This window comes from Adiantum capillus-veneris, chromosome 3, assembly GCF_014529385.1.
Source record: "Adiantum capillus-veneris isolate H3 chromosome 3, ASM1452938v2, whole genome shotgun sequence".
Classification (NCBI taxonomy): domain Eukaryota; kingdom Viridiplantae; phylum Streptophyta; class Polypodiopsida; order Polypodiales; family Pteridaceae; genus Adiantum; species Adiantum capillus-veneris.
Window position 1 is genome coordinate 72,267,423 of NC_140933.1, and position 27,054 is coordinate 72,294,476.

General features: G+C 38.7%; 1 protein-coding gene across 1 annotated transcript; it reads left to right on the top strand.

The window, feature by feature from the left end:
• The first annotated feature begins 8,479 nt into the window (after nt 1-8,479).
• On the top strand, nt 8,480-8,950 carry LOC147461093 (uncharacterized). The gene has a single exon (XM_086500043.1). The coding sequence runs from the start codon at nt 8,480-8,482 to the stop codon at nt 8,948-8,950; it is 471 nt and encodes a 156-aa protein (XP_086356169.1).
• The last annotated feature ends 18,104 nt before the right edge of the window (nt 8,951-27,054 follow it).

A 27,054-nucleotide genomic window follows, 5' to 3' on the forward strand; every position in this document is an offset into this window, starting at 1 on the left:
TGTCATTATGTAGTTTAGAACATAGTAGAAAATGATTCTCGTTCTTCTATTGTCTAGCACATTGTGGAAAATTGATTGCTACTTTTAGCAAAACAGTGAATTCTTTGAACACTTTGAGTGAAACTTTTCCTCTTAAGGGAAAAGTGAAACAAATTTTTGACTCATGTGACTTATGCTAGTCACATTTGTGAAAGATTTTCACACAAGTGAAACATTCCATAAGAAATGCCCACATCATTTGTCACAAGGGGAAAAACAATGGCTTGTGTGAAAAAGTGTGTGAATTTATTCTCATGTGTGATTTTCAAGTGTGAAAAAGTCTAAAAGCTGTGGAAGCTGCATGTGTCCTGAACCTAAGGTCCAGTGCAGATTGTATATTCCAGTGCAGATTTACCGTATAGAAGATAGATACCAATCAATGGTCATGGGTGAAAATGCGCATGTTGCTACTACGAAGTGCTCTTGTTTTTATTGGTGCTGATGACATGCACAAAACCGTTGTTGAAGCAGATGGGTTAGCCTATTGGGAGAGAAAGCTACCTGCTACTATCCATCCAGCATTCATGCCATCGTGATGCCTTTGAGTTCACAATAGTCTGGTTGGCACAAATACCCCTCATACTGCAGTGCTGCCTATGTGTGTGTGTGTGTGCACGCAAACGCCTACTCATGCTCACAATGTCCTGCAACATGCACCGAACTGCCTTACATCCAGAGTCGACACTCAGCCATGCTGCAAAAGCCATCCGAGTGCATAGCCCAAGAGACTATTATTAGGCATGCGAGATTTGGCAGGCCAACGCTAGTCATCTGTATTTTTTTATTTAGTGCTGCTATAGACGTTGTATTAGTAGCACTAGCGAGCAGAGGTTATCTGTATGCAGGCAACTGCATCTACAAGAAATATAAGGTGCAACCCATAGGTGCCCAAGGAAGAATTTCGTAATAATCTTATGGTTTTGTTTAAAATAATGTCATCAATAGAAAATAGTAACAGTAATGCTATACTCAATTGATTTTCTTGGGATGAACATGATGACAAAGTTGAAATATTGCTGATAATGTTTTATCGTTGCTACCTTAATAGCAATTTGTGTTGTAGCTCCTCCTTGGTTGGACACACATAACGTTAGTTCACACCTCTCGTTGGCTGTTGGGTCAAGTTTGATGGCCCAGAGTCTTTGCACATGTTGAAAAATTGGACGCTTCATCTGCAGCCACTCAAAATTGATTACTTTTTCTTCACTTCTACATCAAAAAATATTTAAAAGTGATTTTATTACCGGTTGCTCGTGATTGTCAACTAATCTTGTTATGAGTGATTACAGGTATTTCTTTGTTATCAATTATGACCATGGTTCCTAATGATAGTTGATGTACAGTGATAAAGTGGATGAAAGGTATTTTGAACTTGCATGGTTACAACATGGACCTATGGTACTTTGACCTGCAATATGGTAGCGACGTGGATCTATATTGTCATGTTTTTCTTTTTTAATAGAAAGCATCTGTGATGCCAAGGTACGTGACACCATGATGATTATTGGTATTTCAAAGTTTTTCTTTGTTGAAAGCGTCTCTAATGCCATCATAATGCCATGGTACGTGAACCCATGATGATTATTCCTATTTCAAAGTTTTTCTAAGCGTCTGTAATGTCATGGTACATAAACCATGATGATGATTGTCTGTCATGCCATGGTTCATAAATCAGAGATTGCCTGATGCTATTTCAATAGGCAAATCTATAAGGCAAGAATGTCCACTGAGCCCTCTATTGTTTGTTGTAGCTACTTATCCTCTGTTTTGTTTTTTGACTGCTCAAGCTAAGGGGGTTAAATTGAAGGGGCTGCAAGTAGGCCAGGAGCAGGTAGTGTCCTTGGGATTTGTTGATAATAACATTACATTTCTGCAGGCTCATAATGAAAACATTGGGAAATGCATGAACTATTTGAATATATACTCTAACTGTAGGTCTGGAGATTAACTTGGGTAAATCTAGTTTGATAGATGTCTCAACTAAAGAGTTTAATAATCTCACATGGAGGGGAAAAAGAATCTGTTGGGGCATAGTATTCAGGCATCTAGGCTATATAATTGGGGCCGATGTTTCTGTATTCAGGCATCTGGGTTATCTAATTGTGGTAGATGTTTCCTCTGCCCCGATAAATGACTACCTGGGTAGAGGACAGAGTATGCACTAAAACTGCTAGTTGAAATTGTGATGAGTGGCCTTTTCATGTGAGGGTTAGGATTTTACAATCTATTATGGTACCTTACTTGCTTCACTTCTTACCTCTGTTGGACTGGTTCAATACTGCCTTGAATAGAATCAGGTCTATGTATTTGAGGTTTTTGTTGGGCTCATGTAATAAAGCATGGTTGACATGGGATTTTGTTGCAATGCCTGTTGACATGGGAGGATTGGGAATTTTAACTTGAAAACTCACATGCGGGCTAGAAGAGCCACTCTTCTCAAACACATATGAACTCAGATAATTTTTGGTCTAGATTGCTTTGGCTTTTTATTGATAAGGAAATCGTCTATTTTCATGGTATACGGGACATGGGTTCTTCGGATAAGTTGTCTTTTGTTGCTCCTCTCAAGCTCTGTGGGTCAACTAGGAATATGTTAGTGAAGTCATGAAAAATGTTTCTGCAAAGCTTGGTAGAGAGAGATACACAAATAACTCATTAGGTGTGGATTTGTTTTTTCGGAGTTTTGTGTTTTAAAAACCTCATGCCTTGCTTATGGGGAAGAAAGCCCTCACCCTCATTAAAAGAGGGGTCAATGTAATTGAACAAGTTGTGGACTCTAACAACAGGTTGGTCCCATTTCTGGTTTCCAAGAGGATCTTCATATTGGGCAATGGTCTCAGGGTGCCATGGGTTTATTATCTGCATGTGTGTTTAGCATTGAAATACCTTGCAACTAGGATAGCACTCATAGGTTCAAAGATCGGGAGTTACCTAACTCTTGAGCTAATTGGTGGACATATCCTACTAGTGTTTTCTACAAGATGTTGTTGCCTGATAGTTCAATACATGATGTAACATGATTTGGGACTTCTCCAATAGTAGCCAAGGTGGATGCAGAGGATAGGAGTGACTATGACAAACACAAAGTTTTTATGTGAAAGAAAAGAAGTTTGTGAAGCTTTACCATCAAGGAATTATAATTGACCAGGAAAAAGAAGATGTACAAACATAAAGTAATGTAATATAGACAAAAGCTTAGAGAGAGAGAGAGAGAGAGAGAGAGAGAGAGAGAGGAGAGAGAGAGAAGAGAGAGAGAGAGAAGCCGACATTCCATCTAGTGTCAATGGCCCTTTAGTGACGATCTATTTAAGTTTCTTTCTGGAGTGCCAATAAATATCATTGGGTTCCCCCCTATCATGTCTATGACCAACAAAGGCCTTTTGTTTATGACATCATCCACTCTTCTTGCTCTCTTCTTGCACCTTGATCTTTTTAGATAAAGGGTAGCACTTCATTCCTTTAAGGCACTCAAAACTGACTTGAGAAGCATTCTGACAGAAAGTGTTGACAAGTTTCGACACCTTGCCAGAGAAACACTTGACAATGTTTCTTTTAGAAAATCACAAAACAATTGCTCATAGTTGACGGCTATCATGTATGCATGCACACAAGCAATGAGGCACAATATAAAGTTGAGGAGAATGTACTGTACGAAAAGGTGGTTCATGATCGAGTATGGTGCCCAATTTCCTTGTATGGGGAAGCCTTGTAATAAAAGAAGACGCAGAGAAACTAATGATGATTAGTTAAGGGGTAAACCATGGCTATTGGAATTCAACATTTGGACTGCATAGATGAAAATCAATTGGTTAGTTTAGAAATCTAACCCAAAGAGATCATTGTAAGAGACACACGTACAGACCCAAGACACGAAGTAGCTGTGATGTTTGCAAAAGACCAAACCAAGAGAGAGCGTGGAAAGCATGTGAAATTATTTCAAGGGTAGTGGAGAACAAAGGGGGGTCATCTAATTTTTCTAAAATTCCTTGATTCTTGGAATAAAATTAGGATTTCAAAAAATCGAGGCTCGACAGTGCCGTAGCCTTGCGGGGAGGCGGGCACATGCTCTCTCTTTCTCTCTATTTACTTGGTGAGCCAAAGGCTCTTTTCTCCCTATCTGATCGCACAAGAAGCCACCACGTGGAGACTTCTCACTGGCTACTTTTCACGCTACCAAAAAGTTAATGACCGATTAATAATAAAAAAATGTCGCTGCAGCTTCGCACATAGACAGTGTAGACTTATCCAGCGTCACAGGTTCCTAGAAGACAAAGACGTGTGAAGCAATTCGCTGAAGCACTTCGAACTTCTCCACAAATAAAAGTACAGGGAGTTCGCAATGTGATCCCTAGCAGCAGCAGGTTTTTGTGTGTGTGTGTGTGTGTGTGTGTGTGTGTGTGTGTGAGAGAGAGAGAGAGAGAGAGAGAGAGAGAGAGAGAGAGAGAGAGAGAGAGAGAGAGAGAGAGAGAGAGAGAGAGAGAGAGAGAGAGAGAGAGAGAGAGAGAGAGACCCTTCTACTATTGCATTCATCTGAGTTTGTTTATATTTACTTGGTGAGCCAAAGGCAATGAGTTTTGGTGATTTGACTCCAGATTAGGTGAGCTGATCATCGATTCAAATCTAATATCTTTCATTTGAGTAGCACTAGAACAGACCTCTACGATGGCTTGATCACACGAAATATCTGATCTACCCTACAGCTTGATGATCTGCGAAATATAACCGAGGTTTACAACGTCATATTTTGATGAGTTCAGTTATATTTTGCAAAGGCAATGAATTTTCGTGATTTGACTCCTCATAGTTGATCATCAATTGAAATCTGATATTTTCTCTTTCAGTAGCACTAGAACAGACCTCTGCTATGTCTTGATCGCACAAAATATCTAACCTTTGAGAGTGCTCATCACGTCGGGAAGCATCCGAAGTACCTTCCAGCTTGATGATCTGTGAAATATAACCAAGTTTTGCAAGGTCTCCGATACTACTTTCGATTCTACCCGGCTTGTTGTTGCATGGGCAATAGCGCAGAAAAGAATTAGTGTGAATCTTGAGAATTAGGCATCGGGAGTTGTGTTGAGAATGTGGGTCTCATGTAAATGATAGTTGTAAGCAAGGAATCATAAGAATGCCTGGAAAAATAAAATTTACTCAAATAAGGACAAAGTATATGCAAATATTCACAAAGCTCTTAATCAAAGAGTTGTAAGCAAGGGCATGGGATCCAATTGTGATTCTATAAATACTTTGCAGTTACCCGAACCCATTCCTTTGAAACCATTTTCATTCAGAAAATTTAGTGGTTGCTTATCTCCTAGACCCCAAACAAGATTTACCCAAACCCCAAACAAGATTTTGGTCAGGTTGCTAGTCCCCATGTCAGGGAGCGACTTCAAAACACTCCCTTGAGAACTTATTCTATATTGGCTCGAAAAAGAAAAGTAGTTTTTTGTCTTCAACTCTTAAGAGAAACAAAAAAAGACGAAATACATCACAAATTCCACCTCGGGAAAATTACTTTGTGACCTCCAAAACGCTGCCAATATTAAGTACAAGTCTGTGCTTTGAAAGTTTTTTCATTAACTGGTTTAGACGGAGGCAGAGATAAACAGCTCATGGAACTCCCTCAACAAATGTAGCAACCAAAAACACGCTCTCCGCACTTCACACTACAAATGGTACTAGAAACTGTTCCCGGGGGGGAGGACCAGCTGTGGCAAAAAAGTTGATCGATAAATCCTAGTATACAGCTCCTTGTACGTTCGCCCTTGCATGAATCTCGCCCTTAATTCCACTTATAGTTTCTGGATAGCACAAGGTAGTGAATTTGATGTGCATACAACAGAGTGAATATGGTGCCTTCTCCTATGGGGAAACCGAACTCAAGACGCCCATTATCATGGACAATTAGAAAGGAGAATACATAACGTAGGTTAGTCAGCATGGAGGCAAGAAGACAAAATTGATGACAAAAGCAGATTACAAAAGAGAGAGAGAGAGAGAGAGAGAGAGAGAGAGAGAGAGAGAGAGAGAGAGAGAGGCTAATATTGATCAAAGGACATAGAACATAATGTTACATCTGCTTTCCTTTAAGCTTAATCAATATGCTACATCTTTCGTATTTGTCTTAATGTGTGTTTTGTGTATGGTAGGGAGGACATATTCACAACACTAGATGTTGTGATTGCAAGCACGTCTCTAGCTCGAAAACACTACAAGGTTCATTATTTGCATCCAATTTCTCATGCGCATGCGTTTGCTTGGCACAACACATAAACGCTACGAGGCAGGGCACGACTTCCATTTCTTATAATTTTTGGAGAGACCACAGTGCCAACTCTCCACCATACTTCTGTATGGCACCTCTACATGACATGCATTGTATATTTTGCACTTTCAGTCTGTGAGTTTCATTATAAGACAATATGTTTAACTATTCAAATTGCTCTTTTGTAGCTTGACTCAAATATCGGCCTATAGATTCGACAATCGAAAAGCAAAAGTACAACATTGCAGGTCAGTAAAGCATCTCATTTCTTGTTGCAGTTTATTGATGCACTTAACTTTGTATCTTCGTATGAACACAATAACAATTTTAAAATGTGCATGCTTCTCTTTAAAACTCAACTAACTCTCTTAAAAATCACCCCTATAATCTCTATTAATTGATGTCACTTAACTTTGTATCCTCCCATGAACACAATAACAATTTTAAAATGTGCATGCTTCTCTTTAAAACTCAACTAACTCTCTTAAAAATCACCCCTATGATCTCTATTAATTGACGCTACTTAACTTTGTCTCTAACCAAAAATATATAACATTTCTAAATGTATTACCCTCTGAGGCAATGCAGTATCGTCATTGTCGAGTTAGTCACAATCTTGTTTCCTTTATTGCTAGATGGTAAACATATGTCCTTTATATTCTATACTTGTTATATATCAAGGCCCACCAAGAAAGACTAGTTTGAAAACCTTTTTGTCTATTTTACGTACTTATAACTTTGTGTCATGGACGTGCAGTTTGACATAATATCTATATACATATAGCACGTGATCCAGAACAAAAATTTCCGAAAGAGAGAGTAGGGGGTACCAGCTAGGATAAATTCAAAAAATATCCCGCTAGTTCAAGGGGGTAAAAGGAAAAGGAAAAGGAAACTGAAAGGAAAGGGCAGGGGATGGCACGTGGAGGTCATGTGCCTTTGTTGCTCTCTCTCTCTCTCTCTCTCTCTCTCTCTCTCTCACGTCCGAGTCGCAACATTTGGAGCCCTGCGCGCCACTCTCTCTCTCTCTCTCTCTCTCTCTCTCACACACACACACACACACACACACACATGCGGTTGTCCACCAGAGCCGCAGACAGCTCTCTCTCTCTCTCTCTCTCTCTCTCTCTCTCTCTCTCTCTCTCTCTCTACATATATATATATATATATATATATCGAGAAAATTGCTGACGTGGGAGGGGGGGGAGAGAGAGAGAAGGGCCGACGTTGTTGAGTAGAAGATGGAGGCCGCTCTTGTCGCCAGGCGGGGCTCCTGTGAGGGTGAGAGAAGGCAACACGTCGCAAGTGGAGGAGGGCTCCCATGGGAGGGCACGCTGTGTGCAACGGGCCTCGCAATTCCTTGCAGAAGATTCTAGGGAATCTTCTGAAGTAATGAATTTTATTAGTAGTGTCCCAGGTAGAGAGAGAGAGTAAAATTATTTTTAGGGGTAGCGGAGAACAAGCGGGGTCAGGCGCTGATGCAGCTGCAAGATCTCGACAGGGCCATAGCCTGGGGGGCAGGCGGGCGATGGCCATGGCCTTGCGACGTGGACAAAGGCTCTCTCCCTCTCTCTCTCTCTCTCTCTCTCTCTCGCGTTCTCGTGCAGCAGGCTTTGTGCCATGGACGTGCAGCTCGACGTGGTATTGTTTAAATAAATATAGCACGTGATCCAGAACGCGGGCCAGGCTGGTCCTAACTGGAACTTGGCCAGGCTGGTCGACCTAACGGCCAGCTCTTATAAATCTCGGGCGCTCCTTCCTTAAAGCAGAGTACTACAGTCATATGACGTTGTATAACTACAATTCCTCTGCCATACTCCTCCTCTGCAGAAACAACCATGGCTGGAGGGTCCATGAGTGGGCTCATTCAGGTTGCTGTTCCTGTGCTGCTCGCGCTGCAACTTCTGTTGCTATCTCAGTCCATTAATAGGAGTCCAGTAGCTGCGGCATTTGTAAGTATCACTTGGGTAGCTGCTAGTAATAACAAAATACGTGTGTTTACTCATTCTTAGAAAGATACGTATTGCGTGCGTACATTCTTGCTTATAATGTATGCATGTACTTCATGGCGCACAATATATAGATGGTTACATATAGTATAACATTGAGAGCGGCCTGATAATTATAAGACGTGCTGTGATTAGTCTTGACTGTGGCCCTGATTAATAGAATATGTTATTGATGATCTGGTTGCAGCGCTGCGAGTATGAGATATGGCCGGTGAAATTAACTGCAGTTGTGCCGTTTTCTAGCACAGATGCAACCGTGGATAGGAACTTGCCACTACCTGGCTTATACCAAGAAAGAAACTTGCCACTACCTGGCTTCTACAAACAAAGAAAGTTCACAAATCTGGATGACCCCAACGGCAACGACTTTGAGCAGGGTGCCCTGGACGAATTCGTCAGGACAGAACAAGAGGATTGCCTCACGCAGCTGCGTACGGCGCAGCTGGTGCTCACCCCCGCCGGAGATTCTCCTGACTGGCTGCTCGAATACGTCAACATCAGCACCTTCGACCTGGGGAGCGAGTGGAGCCGCGAGACACTGGTGGATGACACCCTCCGACCGGTTCGGTCTAGAAACTACAACCGCAATGGGAATCCCGCTGAGGAGATTCAATCCTGCGCTTTAAGTTTTTAAAACGTATCATTTCTCTTTTCCATAAAACAACAATACGGCTAGCGCTGTTGATGCTTGGCTCCCCGCTTTTAATTTTCCTTCATGCACACCGAATTCTTATACCTTTCACTAGGTACCTAGGGCATGAAAACATCCTCCTTCAAGAATTTCTTGTTAATGATCTAGCACGAGTACAACCTTCATTATTCTATATTAGTAAAATGGCGTCGCTTTCTACGACGGCATGGCCCCTCTTACCCTCAAACCTTTCGCTCTTAAAAAAAATCATAAAAATAGATGAAGAAAAGTATTGTCTCTCTCTTTCTCTCTCTCCCCCCTTGCCATAGGTTTAATGTAATCTCACCTGGAAAACTTTAAATCCCCCTTTCTTATAAAGTTGATGATGAAAAAGCTTACAAATCTTGGCAATTTCATAATGTATTTGTCAAGATGACACATGTGTGAGATCAATATAATATTGAATACAAAGTGTAGTTTCTCTCTCTCTCCCTCTCTCTCTTCCTCTCTCTTCTTCTCTCTCTTCCCTCTCTCTCTCTCTCTCTTCTTTTATTTATATCCCCCCCCCGTCTTCTCTCTATTTCCTTCTCATTACCTTTTTGCTCTCATTTGTCAATTTCTCCCCCTCTCTCTCTATCTATATCTCCATTTCACCAGTTTGTAACGGTTTGGTCCCGCAGCTCATTTTTGCAGCTACCTCTTGCTCACTTTTCCTTCATGGAAGCGGAGCTGCACGACATCCACACCCTCTAAACCTGCACAGCCTCTGGTCTGTGCCAATTGCACTTAATTAGCTTCATCAGAGACATCGTCCGATGCATACATAACATTATCTTCTAGAGGTTGATCTGAATTGAGATGTTTAAGAACAATCTCGTCTTCTCGCTTCTTGAATAGCTTGATCCATTTTATTGCGATGGGCATCTTGAGCACAGTGCCATCAAGTTCGCATAATTGATATATATGTTGCATTATCCAAAACATGAAGCACCATATATGGTCCAAACCACCGTTTAATCATTTTTGGCATAACAATATATTGATTTTCCAAGCTATTGTCATAAACAAGTACCCAGTCGCTGTCTTTGATAACATGAGGTCATAGTCTATGCTTTCCATCAAATGCTACTTTATTCTTCAACCTTGCCTCCTTAAGATTTTCTTTAGCCTGTTCGATATCTTCTTGACGCCTCTCCAGTTGACGAATACGTAGAGCAAGCAAATCTTCTGTAGACATGCCCTCTTCCCATGACATTATGGTCCAAGTCATAACCGCCTCCACTATAGGCATAATGGGTTTTTACCGGTACATCAGCCTGAACGGCATAAAACCTGTAACAGAACTGTGTGTAGTGCGATCAGCCCACAAAGCAAATGGTAAGAGCTTAGGCCAATCATCAATATGCCCTTGATATATTTTTATCCCTTTCTCTTTTATGATATAATATAATATTTTTTTTTCATGTAAACTTAATTGTTGATATTTGGGTTTAGAGCTTGTAAACCCATAGCTCATGGTGTATGACCTTGTATGAAGGTGATACCAAATGACCATATTCCAAGTATCAGATAGTTTGTTTGTGAGAATCCAGAGAACTGCCGTGAGGATTATCCGCATAGCCACCCTTTACATAGGCCCTTGGCCATCCTTATTTAGAATCCTTGTCCACACCTAGCAGCCAACGCTTGGCGTGGGTCCATGACCCCCCTCGGGTCTACCCTTGGTACATTACTCCCCCGTTGGAGAAGTGTTTTTGTCATCAAAAACAAAAGTGGTGATAGTCTCATAAGAAACACTCATGTTTTCTTCATTGGCATCCTAGCTTCATGGACCTAGTTGTCCTTTTGATTGGAATACAATTTAATAGAAGGTTCAATGAAATAAAAAAGAACATCTTGATTTTCTACATTGTTGTCCATATCCAACATAGCGTATATATTCCATTTAGAACTCACTTGAGTATACTTAACGAGTTATCACAACGAAGATGTACCCAAAAGAGTACCTCTTTTCACTTTCCATGAAAGTAAGTGACTGACGTAACTCATCAGCAAAAGTTAAGTCCTTGACTTGTTATCATTCTTCATCAGTAGAGAACCCCATCATAACTGGTGTTTAGGGTTGACGAGAAGTTTACTTGAACATAAGAAAACTAAACTTAGTCGCAAACATGATTTGCCTTATGGTAAGAAAACCCCAAGTAGAGAGATAATCTTTCTAATTAGGTTGCTTTGTGGTAACGTACGTACTTAGCATTTCCTTGGTAGAATGTTATGCTCATGCGGGTGCACAAGAAAAGAAATAAATAATTTCCATGTGAAAACCATGCTAATATATTTGGACCATAATAGAATGTGAAAATCCATCACATTTAGGTATCAAATGAACTAGTTTATTAACAAAACATGACTTTACTACTTGTTTAAACAACCATCCGTCGAAGTTGTTTAACCATACTTGCAACCTTAATAAGTTTCACTAAGTATCCGATAATTTGTGGCCACTAAAATTTTTCTTGATACAATGTGCTTAGAGTTGTCCAATAATCGGATTTGACTAGCACGTAGCGACTCAATCACGACACATAATTGAAATAAAGGGCGTTAGTGTCAGTTCTAGAGACTCATATTCTTCACATGTGGAATATGTCTTAGATAGATAAGGATGTCTGAAAAAAGAACATCCTTCAAGAACAAGATGTACTTGTGTGTGGAGGGCTCTAAAAACTCTACCACATGAGTGAGAGGGACCCTCGTTATCTTTACTCTACAATGGCTAAATTGAACTCCTTGAGTTCCAAGAACATGTTGTAACCCATGTGACAATATGTGCCAAACCTTACATATAGGTCCAAAACTGCATAATGCATAAATGTATTTTGGACACTATGTGGATGAAAACATAGAAGCTTATATATTCTACTTGGAAAAATAAACAAAAACATATTAAAAAATGAAATAAAACCAAATCAGATGCGTACTTGGAGGTTGAACCTAGTGTTCACGTACCCGTAGTCAATTGCACATCATCAATTTTTTTACCTGCAAAGACCTAGGAACACTAATTGAAAGATTAGTGAACATAAATAAGTATTGCACTGGTATTCCTTGGTGTTGCCTTTGCAATACAAAACCCTTGGTTAAAATTGAGGATGTCAAACCCCTTGGTTAGACTCTCTATGAAACTACTCAACCTAGCAACCAACGGTGACCGGCACAGTTTACCGTGTTTGTTTAATAGTAATTGAAGTCAACTTTGGAAGTTGAACTTTTTGAGCTATATATAGTATCTCTATATATAGCACCCTGGTCCCCTCTATATAAACTTATCTCGTGTGATCAATTGACACACTTTTTGGGATTTGCAGATCTAGAGTCGTCTCTCTCTCTCTCTCTCTCTCTCTCATCTGTCATCTCGGTCTTCCTCCCTCGTCAACATGGTATCAAAGCTATGCAGAGCATAGACATGACAGATAAGTTTGCTTGTGATTTTCTTTTCTTAAGCTAATTCAAGAAGCTTTGTTTTTGTCTTTTTCTTGTTGTGTTGATGGTTTAGAGAGAAACACAATAGACGTCTTGGATGCAACTGCGTTACGGAGATATCATCAAAGAATGTAGCCGATAAATGTAATTTTTTCCTTTTTCTAATATAAAATCTCTCGTCCTTTATGTTTTTTATTTAAATTACTCATATGTGTAAAAGTATCTCTCTCTCTCTCTCTCTCTCTCTCTCTCTCTCACTCTCTCTCTATATATATATATATAATATATATATATATATATATATATAGAGAGAGAGAGAGAGAGAGAGAGAGAGAGAGAGAGAGAGACTCCAAACAAGTACATGTGACCCACTACCCAATGGCCCAAACAAAGTTCAACTATAAGTCTCTCTCAACATACTACATATGCAAATGACAACGCTTGAAGATCTTTCACTATAAAGTCAAGAAGCATTTATAAATTCCTCTTACCATTGGATCAGCTGAAGTTACTAAAGTTGGAGCCTCCACCACATCATGAAGAGCTTCAAGGGTGAAATTATCCTTTAAAAGATGCAAAAAAAAGTTCGCTTAATATTTGATTTTAGTATTGTAGTAAACATAAAATAAAATAAAAATGATTATTACCATAAGAGCACTTGAAGTAGATGCACCTTCTCTTGCATCATAAACAAAAGGGTTTTGGATTTCCACCACATAATCGAGTGGTTCTTCTACACCGTCGTTGCTCTTATAGGAGGGAAAAAAGAACATATTTACATTATTGAAGTGGCAAGAGTAAAGACACAATCGTATAAAAATAAAAGGGTACTTACAATAGGTGAGATAGGATTAGATTCACGAAGCTCTTCTTGCGCGTAACACCTTTTCCTCAAAGCATCAATAGGCATATTCTCATCTTCACCCTCATTTGATGGCAGTGAAGAGAGATTATTCTTTTTTGAATCATTTGTCCCTTTGTTTCTATTGTAGTGTCTCCATCCAATTACCTTGGCATACGCATCTGACAGTACTCTCCACTGTATTATATTGTTTTCATCAAAGTATAATGGCTTAAGAGTATGCATTTTAGACATAATGAAGCGCTTAAGTTCCTCTCTTTTCTCCACATCTTTTCTCAAATTAATTTGAGAAGAATCTCCTATTGCCATATTGCTGTATCCATCTTTGAACCATTCCTTGCGTATTTTGTCCATACTCTTACAATAGGACTTTTGTTGTACTGAATGAAACTTTTGTAAGAATTCTTTTCCTACAATCAGATACAAGTGACGAACTTCTTTAGGGCGAAAAATCCGCTCGTAATTAATAGGCATGGAATGAGGATGGGGTTGAGGTGAAGATGTTGTTATGAGATTGGAGGCTATATCCCGCTCAACATGCGAAACAAGTAATGAGGGATTTGTTGAGGAAATCCACCATTTGAGATTGAAATCTCTTGCCCATGCAATCGATTTCTACACCACCCCACTAACATGTGTCTATGTGTTATAGAGGCCACTCCAAATTCTAACCAACCTTCCACATTCATAAAAGCAAGACATTTGCCATTCACTCTTGCTAACCGAATGTTTTGGGAGTACTCGGTGGTATCACAAAAACTCTCGACAAAATGGACTACATTTGCCACTTCCCAATTGATTAGAGTGTGAACATCCATAGTAGGCATGCACCTAATGAACATAAGAGAAAAGAAAATGAAGAACATTTTTTTGCCGTATTTGAATCAAACCTTTATGCTAAACAAAAGAAAAGTTACCATAATGAGCTTGTTGTCATCGTGGAATGAAGACACCAAAAGCTGGTATGCTTAATATGCTGCCATTGCAAATGAGGACCCCAAAAGCTGATCGTCTGTGTATGGGAGTTTCTTTAAAATATATAAGCAAGAGGAGGATCCCAAAAGCTCTTCATTATATGGGAGTTTCTTTATATTATATAAGCCGGAGGAGGATATCTGAACAAGCAGAGGTATGGCAAAATGGAGAAGTCTCTCCATGGAAAAATAGGGAGATCCCTCTCGCTCACTCTCTCTTTCTCTCTCTCTCTCTCACTTTCTCACACACACACACACACACACACACACACAAATTTTGTTTACTTCACGTCAAGGATGGAGCAAATGACCAGGATTCTAGAACTGTACTTGTGTGGTAAAGCTTGTGTGTGTGTGTGTGGTGTGTGTGTGTGTGTGTGTGTGTGAGAGAGAGAGAGAGAGAGAGAGAGAGAGAGAGAGAGAGAGAGAGAGAGAGAGAGAGAGAGAGAGGGCTCTAGTCCAAGGCTGAAAATTGCAACCCTTCCCACCCTTCCGTTGTAATTTACCCTGCACCTGCATGGCAAAAACTTTATAGGCCTTCCCAAAGACGGGCATGCTCGTGAAAGGGCCCTTCCCCTGCAAAAGGTTATCTTTTACTAGACCTTCCCAAGGAAGGGTAACTTGCCAAAGTGCCCTTCAAAGGTTAGTATAGGACTAAAGGTAATGTTATAATGTGCCATATTTGGAAATATGTATAAGTGCAAATAGTATATAACACACAAGTGGTTCTTGATACTTGGGGAGTCTTTCGTAAGACATTAGCTCCATTACTTTTGAGCTTATGGTGGGCACATAACTCTTCTAATACTAGTCCTGATAATATAAAAAAAATTACATCATTAGCTCCATGTTTATCAACCCTATGTCCATTGACCTTGACGATGCATTCTTGCATAGCCATTTACATGCCTTCTAATTGAGATAAGCTATAAGTGTCACACTCTCTCTTGGCTAACAAGGGGATGGTTTGAATTGATCAGACTAGTTGGTCATAATCTAATCTATACTATTCTAGGAAACCTCTTCTCGCTTGAAACAAGTTTAGCATCAAAGTCACTGTCCAATAGCTCCTCATGTAAGCTCTGCATTGCAAGTTCTTGATCTTAGAGAGTGTACACTCTTAAGGCGGTATACAAAAATTCTCAAAATGCTTGCAATCAATAACTCACAATGATTTCCATGTGCTTCTTCTAATGCTATGTGTGAAGGGCCACTAAACTTTTGCCCTGCATAATGATTGGCCAAATGTGAAATTGTCCTTCCCTTGTGATGGGCAACAACATAAGTTACCCTTCATTGGGCAAGGTAAGGGCCTTGCAATTTTCAGACCTGCTCTAGTCTCGGGCGACTAGGAGTTTCCAGTACATTATTTTTGCAGTAGTCTGAGTCTCTCTCTCTCTCTCTCTCTCTCTCTCTCTCTCTCTCTCTCTCTCTCTCTCTCTCCCCCCCCCCTCCTCTCTCTCTCTCTCTCTCTCTCTCTCTCTCTCTCTCTCTCTCTCTCTCTCTCTCTCTCTCTCTCTCTCTCTCTCTCACACACACACACACACACACACACGTCCAATCCTGACTCGTGATTCAGAGCTAGAATTCTTGACTGTGAACGTGGAGGCATCAGACCCGACCTTTCTTGAGTCTCGCTAGCGTTTCATCTCTTTCTCTCCCTATCTCAGCACGCACAGTACATACGTCGCCCTCAATCTTCAAAACGTTTCTGTTGCAGTAGCTGCAGGCTTTCAATGCAACCGGACTCTGGTGCAACATGCTGCGAAGTTTAGGAATTTTTTGCCTGCCATTCTCGAGCTAATTTCACATGAGCATGCTCGTGCTCGACATTTTTTTTTCTCGGAGCTATTTTCACTGAGCATCTCGTGCGACTTTTTTTTTATCATACCCAATGCCTTTTAAATTAGCATCTTTACATGAAAAAGCTATGCTCTCCAGTGCTCGGGAAAAATCATTTTCCCAAACGTACAAAATGCCTTTCCTTGAATTTGCCAAGAGGAAAATTTAAGAAATTAGTTACTTTTTAGGTTTTTACACTATTTTTCTCTATTTAGGGGCGGAATTTCTCCTTTTCCCCTTGAGCTCAACCGGCATTTTGGAAATTGAAAACGGCATGATATTAAGCTGAGACACATTTTTCCCGAACACTACTGATGCTCTCTCTTTAATCATACGGAAAAGCCAGCAGAAGGTCCCCAAAACGTTGGTTTTTATAGGAATCACAAAAGATGCTTCTTTAAAAGGAATCACAAAAGATGCTTCTTTAAAAATTTAAATGAAAGTTAATCTAGGAAGAGGGGGGGTTTTCCATGGGCATGGCACATCGGTGAGACGGAGAGAGGGAAAAGCGGTAAACTTTTTCCAAGGCAATAATGTTCAGGGAAGATGTGTCTCGGCTTGATCTCGTGCCGTTTTTAGTTTCAAAAATGCCATTTCCCTCTTGAATAATAGGTCTTGATTTCACGTCTCCTTGTTGGATAGATCTTTAAGGTCTCTTCGGATACTTTCCTGCGACGATAAAATACTGTTCTTCTTCTTCTCCTCTCGTTGTCTGCTCTTGTGCCCCTGTCCCCTCTCTCCTCTTGTGCTCCTCTTGTACACTATTTTCCACAAAATTTGGATGAGTTTTTTCCCTTGCCTCTTGTAGGGTGACCCAATAATTTTTTCCCTTCTTCTACATTGGGATGGGTTCCAAGCCACTGCTACAACACAAAAGGATAGTGTTGTGGTGGAAATAGTTATCATGAATGGCGGGAAAAGGTCAATTGTTGAACCTATTCCAGTTCTTTTCTTGCCCTTGTCTCATAAGGAGCTAGAAACAAAGCATGGTGATGTATTATCATTCTCCTTCAACCATTATTCGTTGAGCTTCAAACATCCTTTCTAGACGGATTTGATGTTGATTATGCCATGCCCAATGAAGCAATTTGCAATGGCCTTCAAGAGGGAACAAGTCTAAGATGTATATTGATGGTTTGTACCGGCGATCATCCTGCTCAGTGCAAACTAGGTCAAGTGAAAGATGGTGGAATGGCCTTTTGTAGGTGAGACAAGGCGATGGCAGAGTTGAGGCGAGATGGTAATGGTACACAACGTTATGTTTACTCAAATAATAGATATCAAGGAAGACATCCTCCTGAGGAACGACATGTAGATGACTTGTGGAATAGTATTAGGATGTCCAAACGATGTAGAACAAAGGAGAAGGTGGAGGAGACTTTAAGAGATGGAGGTCTAGCAGGTGAATCGGTGTTGTGGAGACTCTTTCATCTCTATGGATTTGACATCTCGAGAGACCTTGTGTATGACGTCATGCATATACTACCTTTAAATCTCTTTCAAAAGTACATAAAGAGATTAATTTCATTGGCCTCTTCGCAATTCAAGAAGAAGATTGATGTTGCTGTTAAAGAGGTTGCAGACTTTATTCCAAGGCCTATCTTGCATGCGGGTAGATGGCCAAAACGTGCCTCAACATAGTTCAAAATGTTTAAAGCAGAGGAATGCCAGAAATTCATTCAATGGTGTCTAAAGGCTAATTGTGGTATCATAGTTCAACCTATTGAGTGTTTGCGTTGCAAATTCTTTTGGCTTTGCACACAATCGGATGAGCATGAGATACTTTATGAAACTAGTTGTCTCAAAGTTCTCTCAAGGTTATTATCTCCAGGCAAGGTAGGGTGTGTCCCACAATGTCTTGAGAAGGGTGACCTTGTCCTTGCAAGGCAGAGAGAAGATTTGAATACCAATGCATTTGTGAGAAGTGTGGATATTGACGAAAAAAAGGCACTTTTAACATGGAAAGATGAGCAACATGGAAAAGATTTGGTGGATTGGAGACACATATATAAGGTTATGCAAGGTATTATCTAGACAAAGATACATCTATCGTTACTTTTGTGTATTTAACTACTTTTCTTGGAGTCATGCGTTTAATAATTTTTTTAATAATGGTTGTTGTAGGTTGTCATGCGCATTACAATGCGGAGGCGACTTGAATTTGGACTTCTAAGCCGCCTAATAAAACTAGTGTATTTGTGCTACCTAGTCTAGATTTTGTCAACCAATGTTAGATTGTACCTCATGTGGACTCCCTACATTGGCTAGATGTGGAATTTTCTGCAAGTCTATTTATTTCGATATGTAATCATTTATCTATGTCATGTTTATGGTCGACGTTTAAATCATATCAGCACATGTTGGCTACCTGGTTACTCAGGTTTCCAAGTTCAAGTTTTGATGTTTACTTTTATTTGAAAAGTAATTTTTAGATGTATTTTATGTTTTGACAAGTTTTATACTATATGCATCTTTCTAAAATCAATAATATTACTAATGTGTCAATGATAATCTTCTGTTGCAACTGTTAGAATCTATTTGCAGCTCCTTATGCAGACAGTAGGAGATGAATCAAGAGAGAAGCGCTAACAATTTTTGGAGCTTGCGTAGAGTATGACGTTGTAGAGTTCATTGTGTTCATTGCACGATTCAATAATCTCCAATTTTGTGTGTTGTAGAAAGCTGTGTCCTATCGTTGAACGTGTTTTTTTCTTTAATAAACTAGCAATTTATATGGATTCTGGTGTTGGTAAGTTGAAGCTACTCATGCCTAGCTTGCTATTTGATGTGTTGTTGCAGGAGACAAAGGGAATGTGGATTGTGTGGAGAAAATTTCTTTCTTTTAAAGTGGTGTTGGATATTTGTGTTGGTAACAAAAACTCTTTATGCTTAGCTTATTACCTGATATGTTTTTGGACACATTGTGAAGGTGGGTTGTGCATGGCCATGTGACTTTTAGGTGAGAAAGATGCTATATTTTGGAAGTACTTTCCACTGCTAAGCTATAACAGTAAGTGCATATGTCACCATGGGTTTCTACCCATTTCGTTTGGTGAACCATTTGCATGCTTCAGAGCTTGAACTGCAATGTAGAATGTGGAATGTAGTAGGTTTTTTCAAGATGCATTTCTTCAAGGCCTCGTCCACTCTTTATTAGTGGTTTGGTATCTGATGTGTTGTCTCGAAGAATGTGAAGCTTGATTTTGTGGCACATGTGGCTTTTACGTGAGAAAAATGCTTCAAGGTATTTTCTACTGCTACGTTGTAATAGACAATGATTATGTCATTATTATTGTTTTCTTATGAACCATGTGCAGGCTTTAAAGCTTGAAGTGCTATGTTTTGGAGATACTTTCCATTGCTAAGCTGAAACAACAACTGCATATGTCATCATGGATTTCTGCCCATTTTTTTTGTGAGACATGTGCATGATTCAAAGCTTGAATTGCAATGCAAAATCTGGGGTGTAGTAGGTTTTTTCAATATGCATTTCTTCAAGACCTCACCCACAGTTTATGGCTGGTTTGTTATCTGATATGTTGGAAAGAATATGAAGCTAGCTAGCTTTTGTGGCACATGTGGCTTTTAGCTAAGCAAAATTCTGCCTTTTAAAGGTATTTTCTACTGCTACATTGTAATGGAAAGTGATTATGTCATCCATATTGTTGTTTTCTTCTGGTGAACCATGTGCGGCTTTAGAGCTTGAAATGCAATAGAGAACATGGGGTGTAGTTGCTTATATCAAGATGCGTTTCTTCTTTTATAGATTCTTCCTTCTATTTTCTATACGTAATTTTGCAGGTATATTTGATCATGATACCACGTTGCTACAAAAAAGTCTTTTGGATAAGGCCATACGAGTATATTTGACCATAATTTGATGTTATTGCAGACAAGTATATTGGATGAGCCCATTAATCTTGAGTTTGTGAGGGATGTGAAAATATCCATGTTCAACTTAATAATCAGTGAGAATAAAATTGATTTACTCGAGTATGTGAGTATAGTTATCAATCATCATGTAAAATGAACCAGAAATGAGTCATTTGGCTGAGTTTATGACCAATTTCTGAAAATGTACTGATTATGTCATGTGTTTTCCATGTCTTTACTAATAGAAGATAATTATAAAAGGGAGAAGATAACACTCATGTTCAGGAGTCGAGATCTGCTCAGATGCAAGGTTCCTTGATGGAGAGCTTAATCCAAATTCATGTATAATAGAACAATAGCTACATAAATACACTTATAAGGACATCCTAGGGATTGAATATGTAGCCGATTCTACATTCAAAATTGCAGGGATTTAGAATTTATAAGAATAGCAATGGTACATTAAGTGGAAATTGGTCAACTCACGTAGATACTGGAAGAACCGAGGAGTTTGATAATGGTTTGTTACATGACACTTTGACTTTTGGTCTTTCTTTGGGCTCAAAAATGATACATGGTGCTTTGATTAGGATAAGGATCTTATCAAATGTGTGATCAAATCCCATTGTGTTGTACATATCATCTTCTTTTCAATTGTTGGGCATTGCATATGTTGAATTTAGGGTTAAGGGTTTTTGTATATTATGGAGAGAATTGCCAATTGCATGAAATACTTCAAAGTGATAACTTTTTTGAGGTTTTGTATGATGTACTGGTGCAAAACCTATAACACCAGCTTTCGTTGATGGATTTTGAAGGTGGAATGTATAATGTTCAGATAGCATAATAGGGAAATAGAGGCAATTTTGTCATAGTTGGATTTTTAGCTAAATGTACAAATTAATTGGTTGCATAAAAAGGAAATAGCAGTTTAAATCATAGAATGAATTGTTTTAAGAATCGTATGTACTTTGCTTTTTGTGCTCATATTGACTTTTTAGGTATAGTGACTTGTCTCCATCTATATAGCCGGGTTGTGAGGTTTCTTACTGAAATGATCATTGAATTGGCAAATATAGTTGCGGTACATGGTTTGCATGTTGTGTAAAGTTTTGAGGTCATGCTACTTGCTACATTGAGTAGTTTTTTGGTTGTACCATCGAATAGGTAGTTTTGGTCACATGCATGTGATTTTTGGTTCTTTGCAACTTTTGTTATCACATCGTAAAGGCTTTGATGAAAAGTAGTGTACCGTACAATTAGGAGAGATCTTTTTCAATTCTCAATCAATCTCGCATGGTCGATAAAAGAAATACCAAAGTTCAAAGTGGTAAATTACTATGGGAACGAATCTTTTCATTGTGCACGTAATTAGATTAAAATGTGAATCTATGTGGAAATATAAGGTAAATAAAAGTGATTGTTAACAAGGTTATGAATTTTTGCAAGAATTTCAAAAGGCACTTGGCTTGTGGTTTAAGCTATTTTTAAATTAAGGTTGTGTTAATACTCGTCTCAACTTAGTAGATCTTAATAATATGATCTCTTCAAATGATTCTTGTCATTATGTAGTTTAGAACATAGTAGAAAATGATTCTCGTTATTCTATTGTCTAGCACATTGTGGAAAATTGATTGCTACTTTTAGCAAAACAGTGAATTCTTTGAACACTTTGAGTGAAACTTTTCCTCTTAAGGGAAAAGTGAAACAAATGTTTGACTCATGTGACTTATGCTAGTCACATTTGTGAAAGATTTTCACAGAAGTGAAACATTCCATAGGAAATTCCCACATCATTTGTTACAAGGGGAAAAACAATGGCTTGTGTGAAAAAGTGTGTGAATTTATTCTCATGTGTGATTTTCAAGTGTGAAAAAGTCTAAAAGCTGTGGAAGATGCATGTGTCGTGAACCCAAGGTCCAGTGCATATTGTATATTTCAGTGCAGATTTACCGTATAGAACATAGATACCAATCAATGGTCATGGGTGAAAATGCGCATGTTGCTACTACAAAGTGCTCTTGTTTTTATTGGTGCTGATGACATGCAGAAAACCGTTGCTGAAGCAGATGGGTTAGCCTATTGGGAGAGAAATCTACCTGCTACTATCCATCCAGCATTCATGCCATCGTGATGCCTTTGAGTTCACAATAGTCTGGTTGGCACAAATACCCCTCATACTGCAGCGCTGCCTATGTGTGTGTGTGTGTGCACGCAAACGCCTACTCATGCTCACAATGTCCTGCAACATGCACCGAACTGCCTTACATCCAGAGTCGACACTCAGCCATGCTGCAAAAGCAATCCGAGTGCAGAGCCCAAGCGACTATTATTAGGCATGCGAGATTTGGCAGGCCAATGCTAGTCATCTGTATTTTTTTATTTAGTGCTGCTATAGACGTTGTATTAGTAGCACTAGCGAGCAGAGGTTATCTTTATGCAGGCAACTGCATCTACAAGAAATATAAGGTGCAACCCATAGGTGCCCAAGGAAGAATTTCGTAATAATCTTATGGTTTTGTTTAAAATAATGTCATCAATAGAAAATAGTAACAGTAATGCTATACTCAATTGATTTTCTTGGGATGAACATGATGACAAAGTTGAAATATTGCTGATAATGTTTTATCGTTGCTACCTTAATAGCAATTTGTGTTGTAGCTCCTCCTTGGTTGGACACACATAATGTTAGTTCACACCTCTCGTTGGCTGTTGGGTCAAGTTTGATGGCCCAGAGTCTTTGCACATGTTGAAAAATTGGACACTTCATCTGTAGCCACTCAAAATTGATTACTTTTTCTTCACTTCTACACCAAAAAATATTTAAAAGTGATTTTATTACCGGTTGCTCGTGATTGTCAACTAATCTTGTTATCAGTGATTACAGGTCTTTCTTTGTTATCAATTATGACCATGGTTCCTAATGATAGTTACAACGTCATGATGATTATGTACAGTGATAAAGTGGATGCAAGGTATTTTGAACTTGCATGGTTACAACATGGACCTATGGTACTTTGACCTGCAATATGGTAGCGACGTGGATCTATATTGTCATGTTTTTTATTTTTTAATAGAAAGCGTCTGTGATGCCAAGGTACGTGACACCGTGATGATTATTGGTATTTCAAAGTTTTTCTTTGTTGAAAGCGTCTCTAATCCCACCATAATGCCATGCTACGTGAACCCATGATGATTATTCCTATTTCAAAGTTTTTCTAAGTGTCTATAATGTCATGGTACATAAACCATCATGATGATTTTCTGTAATGCCATGGTACGTAAATCCATGATGAGGATTGTTGTCAATTGAGATCTTGGGTGTCCCAATATGTTTATTACATGCTGTCTTTTGTATATATGTGTGCACATGTGATTACGTCGATATTAGATTTGTTTCTATGTTATCTGCACATGTGATTGCTGTTGAGCTTATATGTGAAGCTACTCAATATATAGATTCTCTATATATGGCACCCAGGTCCCCTCTATACATGCATCATCTCATGTGTGTATTCTACACACTTTGGCATTCTATTTCTGTGCTCTCTCTTTCTCTCTCAACATGGTATGAGAGTGGGACGTTTTTGTTTTCGATTTTTCTCCTCATTGATCATTGAAAACGATTTTGCAAAAACTACTCTTCTCGTAATTGAATTTTTCTCCTAATTGAGATTGATTTTGCAGAAAACAGCTCGCCGAGGCACGGGAATCGATGTGGTCTACAACTTTGCAGAAGAAAGTTTTTTCAAATTCTGCATTGATTTTGAGTTATCGTTTGCAGACTGCGTACATGCCTGAAAAGCAACTTTCGTTTTTGGTTTTTCTATTTTTATGCTAATTGAGAATGATTTTGTAGAAACTATTCACTCGAGCCATCGGAATTGATGTGATGTACAACTTTGCAGAAGAAACTTTCTCTAAATTCTGCACCGATTTTGGGTTATCGTTCTCGTACTGCGAATATGTTTGAAAAGCAAATTTTACTATCTGCTTTTGATTTTCCTCATAACTGAAAACTTCTCAATTATATTTTCTCTTCATCAATCATATATTTGTTACTGACGTAACTTTGCTGCAGAAGCCAGTTACATATCGTTCCCATTCAGTCGAGCCGTTGATGATCTTTTGTTATATGATATACTCGTTCATTGATTCTCGTATAATTATTATTTTAGAGATATAGTTTACATCGTGTTATTGATAATCTCTCGTTGATACCATAGTGATTTTGATGGCACCATGATGATGTTTTGTTACTACTTTGGTCATGGTGATTTTTGCTGATACCATGATGATATTTCGTTGATACCATGGTTATTCTTGGTGATGCCATGATGATATTTCATTGATTCCATGGTTAGTCTTGGTCATATCATGATGTTGTTTCGTTGATTCCATGGTTATTCTCGGTGATACCATGATGTTGTTTCATTGATACCATGGTTATTCTCGGTGATACCATGATGTTGTTTCGTTGATATAGTGATTATTCTCAGTGATATCATGATGTTTCGTTGATACCATGGTTATTCTTGGTGATACCATGACGTTGTTTCGTTGATACAATGATTATTCTATGATGCTTTTCGTTGATACCATAATGATTTATTCATTTTTATTGATACAATGATGATATTTTGTTAATACTTTGATGATACTCATTGATATCACTACGTTGAAAAATGTCGTTTTATGTAGTATATACACATGTCATTTGCATCACGTAATCACGCATCTTTTACTTTTACGTTCATACTTATATGTTGTCGTACGTATATATGTCGTCAAAAGAGTGGCGTCGCGAACCATCTCTTATGGCATTGTGAATCTAATTATTTCACTAACGATGCTAATAATTTTCATGACTATGTTTTTTGAGTCTACGATCTATGTAGGATTGATCAAAGAATTGACTTCATGAAGACAAACTCGGTGACAATAAAAGATTTATGAAGACATGTTTGGTCATGCCATATTGATGACAAGCTACACAACAGATTCATGGAGACACTTCTGATTACGAGCTAATTGATAGTCTTTACACCTCTTTATTGAACGTTTGTATTCATTATTGTATTTGATAGGATAGGAGTAATGTAACTCCTCATAAAACATTCATTAAAGGAGTGATGTAGCTCCTCATAAAATATTCATTGTAAAAGGAGTGATGTAGCTCCTCATTAACATTTGTACATTCAATGATTTTTATAATATAATGGTGGGTGTATATAGAGCTGTGGGTTTTTCCCTTGATCCCCGAAGGGTTTTTTCATCCACAGTTAGGGACCCTTATTTGAGCGGGGGTGTTGAGCTTATATGTGAAGCTACTCAATATATGGCTTCTCTATATATGGCACCCAGGTCCCCTCTATATATACATCATCTCATGTGTGTATTCTACACACTTTGGGGTTCTATTTCTGTGCTCTCTCTTTCTCTCTCAACAATTGCATCGGCATTACGTTTTTTTCTATGTCGTCTCTAGAGCGGCGTCGCAAACCGTCTCTAAGGACAATGCGATGTGGTTATTTCTAACCTTCACGTCTCAATACGTTTCTTGAGTTGAGATTGTTTACAGGATGAAAGTCACGTCAAGTAGTGTGTACCCTCAAAGATAATCAAGCTGCTTAAAGACATTGAAGCTTCTCAAAGATATTGAGGAATTTACATCAATTAAATTGTATATATAGGGTTGTTAAAGACCCTTGAAAGGACATATTGTAAAACAGGAGTGATGTAGCTCCTTTGAACAATGTAAATGTATATTTTAAAATATTTTAATATAGCGATGGGTATATATAGAGAAGTGGGTTTTTGCCTTGAGCCCCCCAGGATTTTTTCATCCACCATTAGGGACCTCATTTGAGTGGGGGTGTTGAGCTATATATAGTATCTCTATAAATAGCACCCTGATCCCCTCTATATAAACTCATCTCGTGTGATCATTTTTGACACACTTTTGGGGGTTTGCAGATCTAGAGTCGTCTCGCTCTCTCTCTCTCTCTCTCTCTCTCTCTCTCTCTCTCTCTCTCCCTCTCTCATCTGACATCTCGGTCTTCCTCCCTCGTCAATAGAACTTGTCCAATAAGGCTTAGCAACTTGTGGGTTTCTTTCCTTGAAAATAGAACTATGATGAGCGAGATCAAACTGTGACCCTCAACACCTATAGAGTGATTGTATATTAGCTAGGTCATATCCCTACAATTGCTACTCCGAGAGACACAATCAATGCTGCAAATAATAATAGATCGTATCTAGTTGGAATCTTATTCACACAACTGAATCTCAAAATGATCATATCGCTCCTTAAAACATAAGTAAATGATTTCTAACACCCAATAGAAATTAGTCATACTAGATTTTCTTGGGTTTGTAACAAGAGATTACCTATGTTAAGGCTCTCTTAGTCTATTCATGTTGTTCCATGAACTATTTGCGTGAGAGCAAGGCCATGCCTATTTGCTATCCATAGAAAGAATCATCTTTATTGTTACCACCTTGTGCACAAAAATTGCGCATCGCTATAATCATATACAACGATCTTTACACAATAGAGTAATATTTTTCAAATGAAATGTTAAAGACATAAATACAAATAGAACCTGAAATTGTGTAACCTAGTCGCCCCTTTGAGAGCAGTTTTCTTCACTTGAGTCTACCTTGTACCCATGTATACTAAGAAAAAATAGGTAGATATATTGCCATGTTTCCCCAAGTTCGTATGCTACTAGCATATTCCAAACTTTGGAAGCTTCTAGGAAATATGCCCTAAAGTGGAGCCTTGCTTTGCGTAAGTTCAATTAAAAAGATGAGAAAAAATAGAGCTTGAGTGTTCATAGAAAATAGATGCTCTTATTGACATAGAGATTATCAGAATACAAGAAGATTAACCCTGTCGAGCTTGAAGAGAGAATCGGCATTGCTGAAGCATACATCTTATCGAGAGTGCCCAATCTTGAAATAGATAGCTCTGGAAGCTTAGCTATCAAAGTTGATCTTAGTTGCCAAATGATGCTTGACGATTTTTGGAAACACCACCCTTGGCATTGGAAGTCGTAGCACTATGTAGT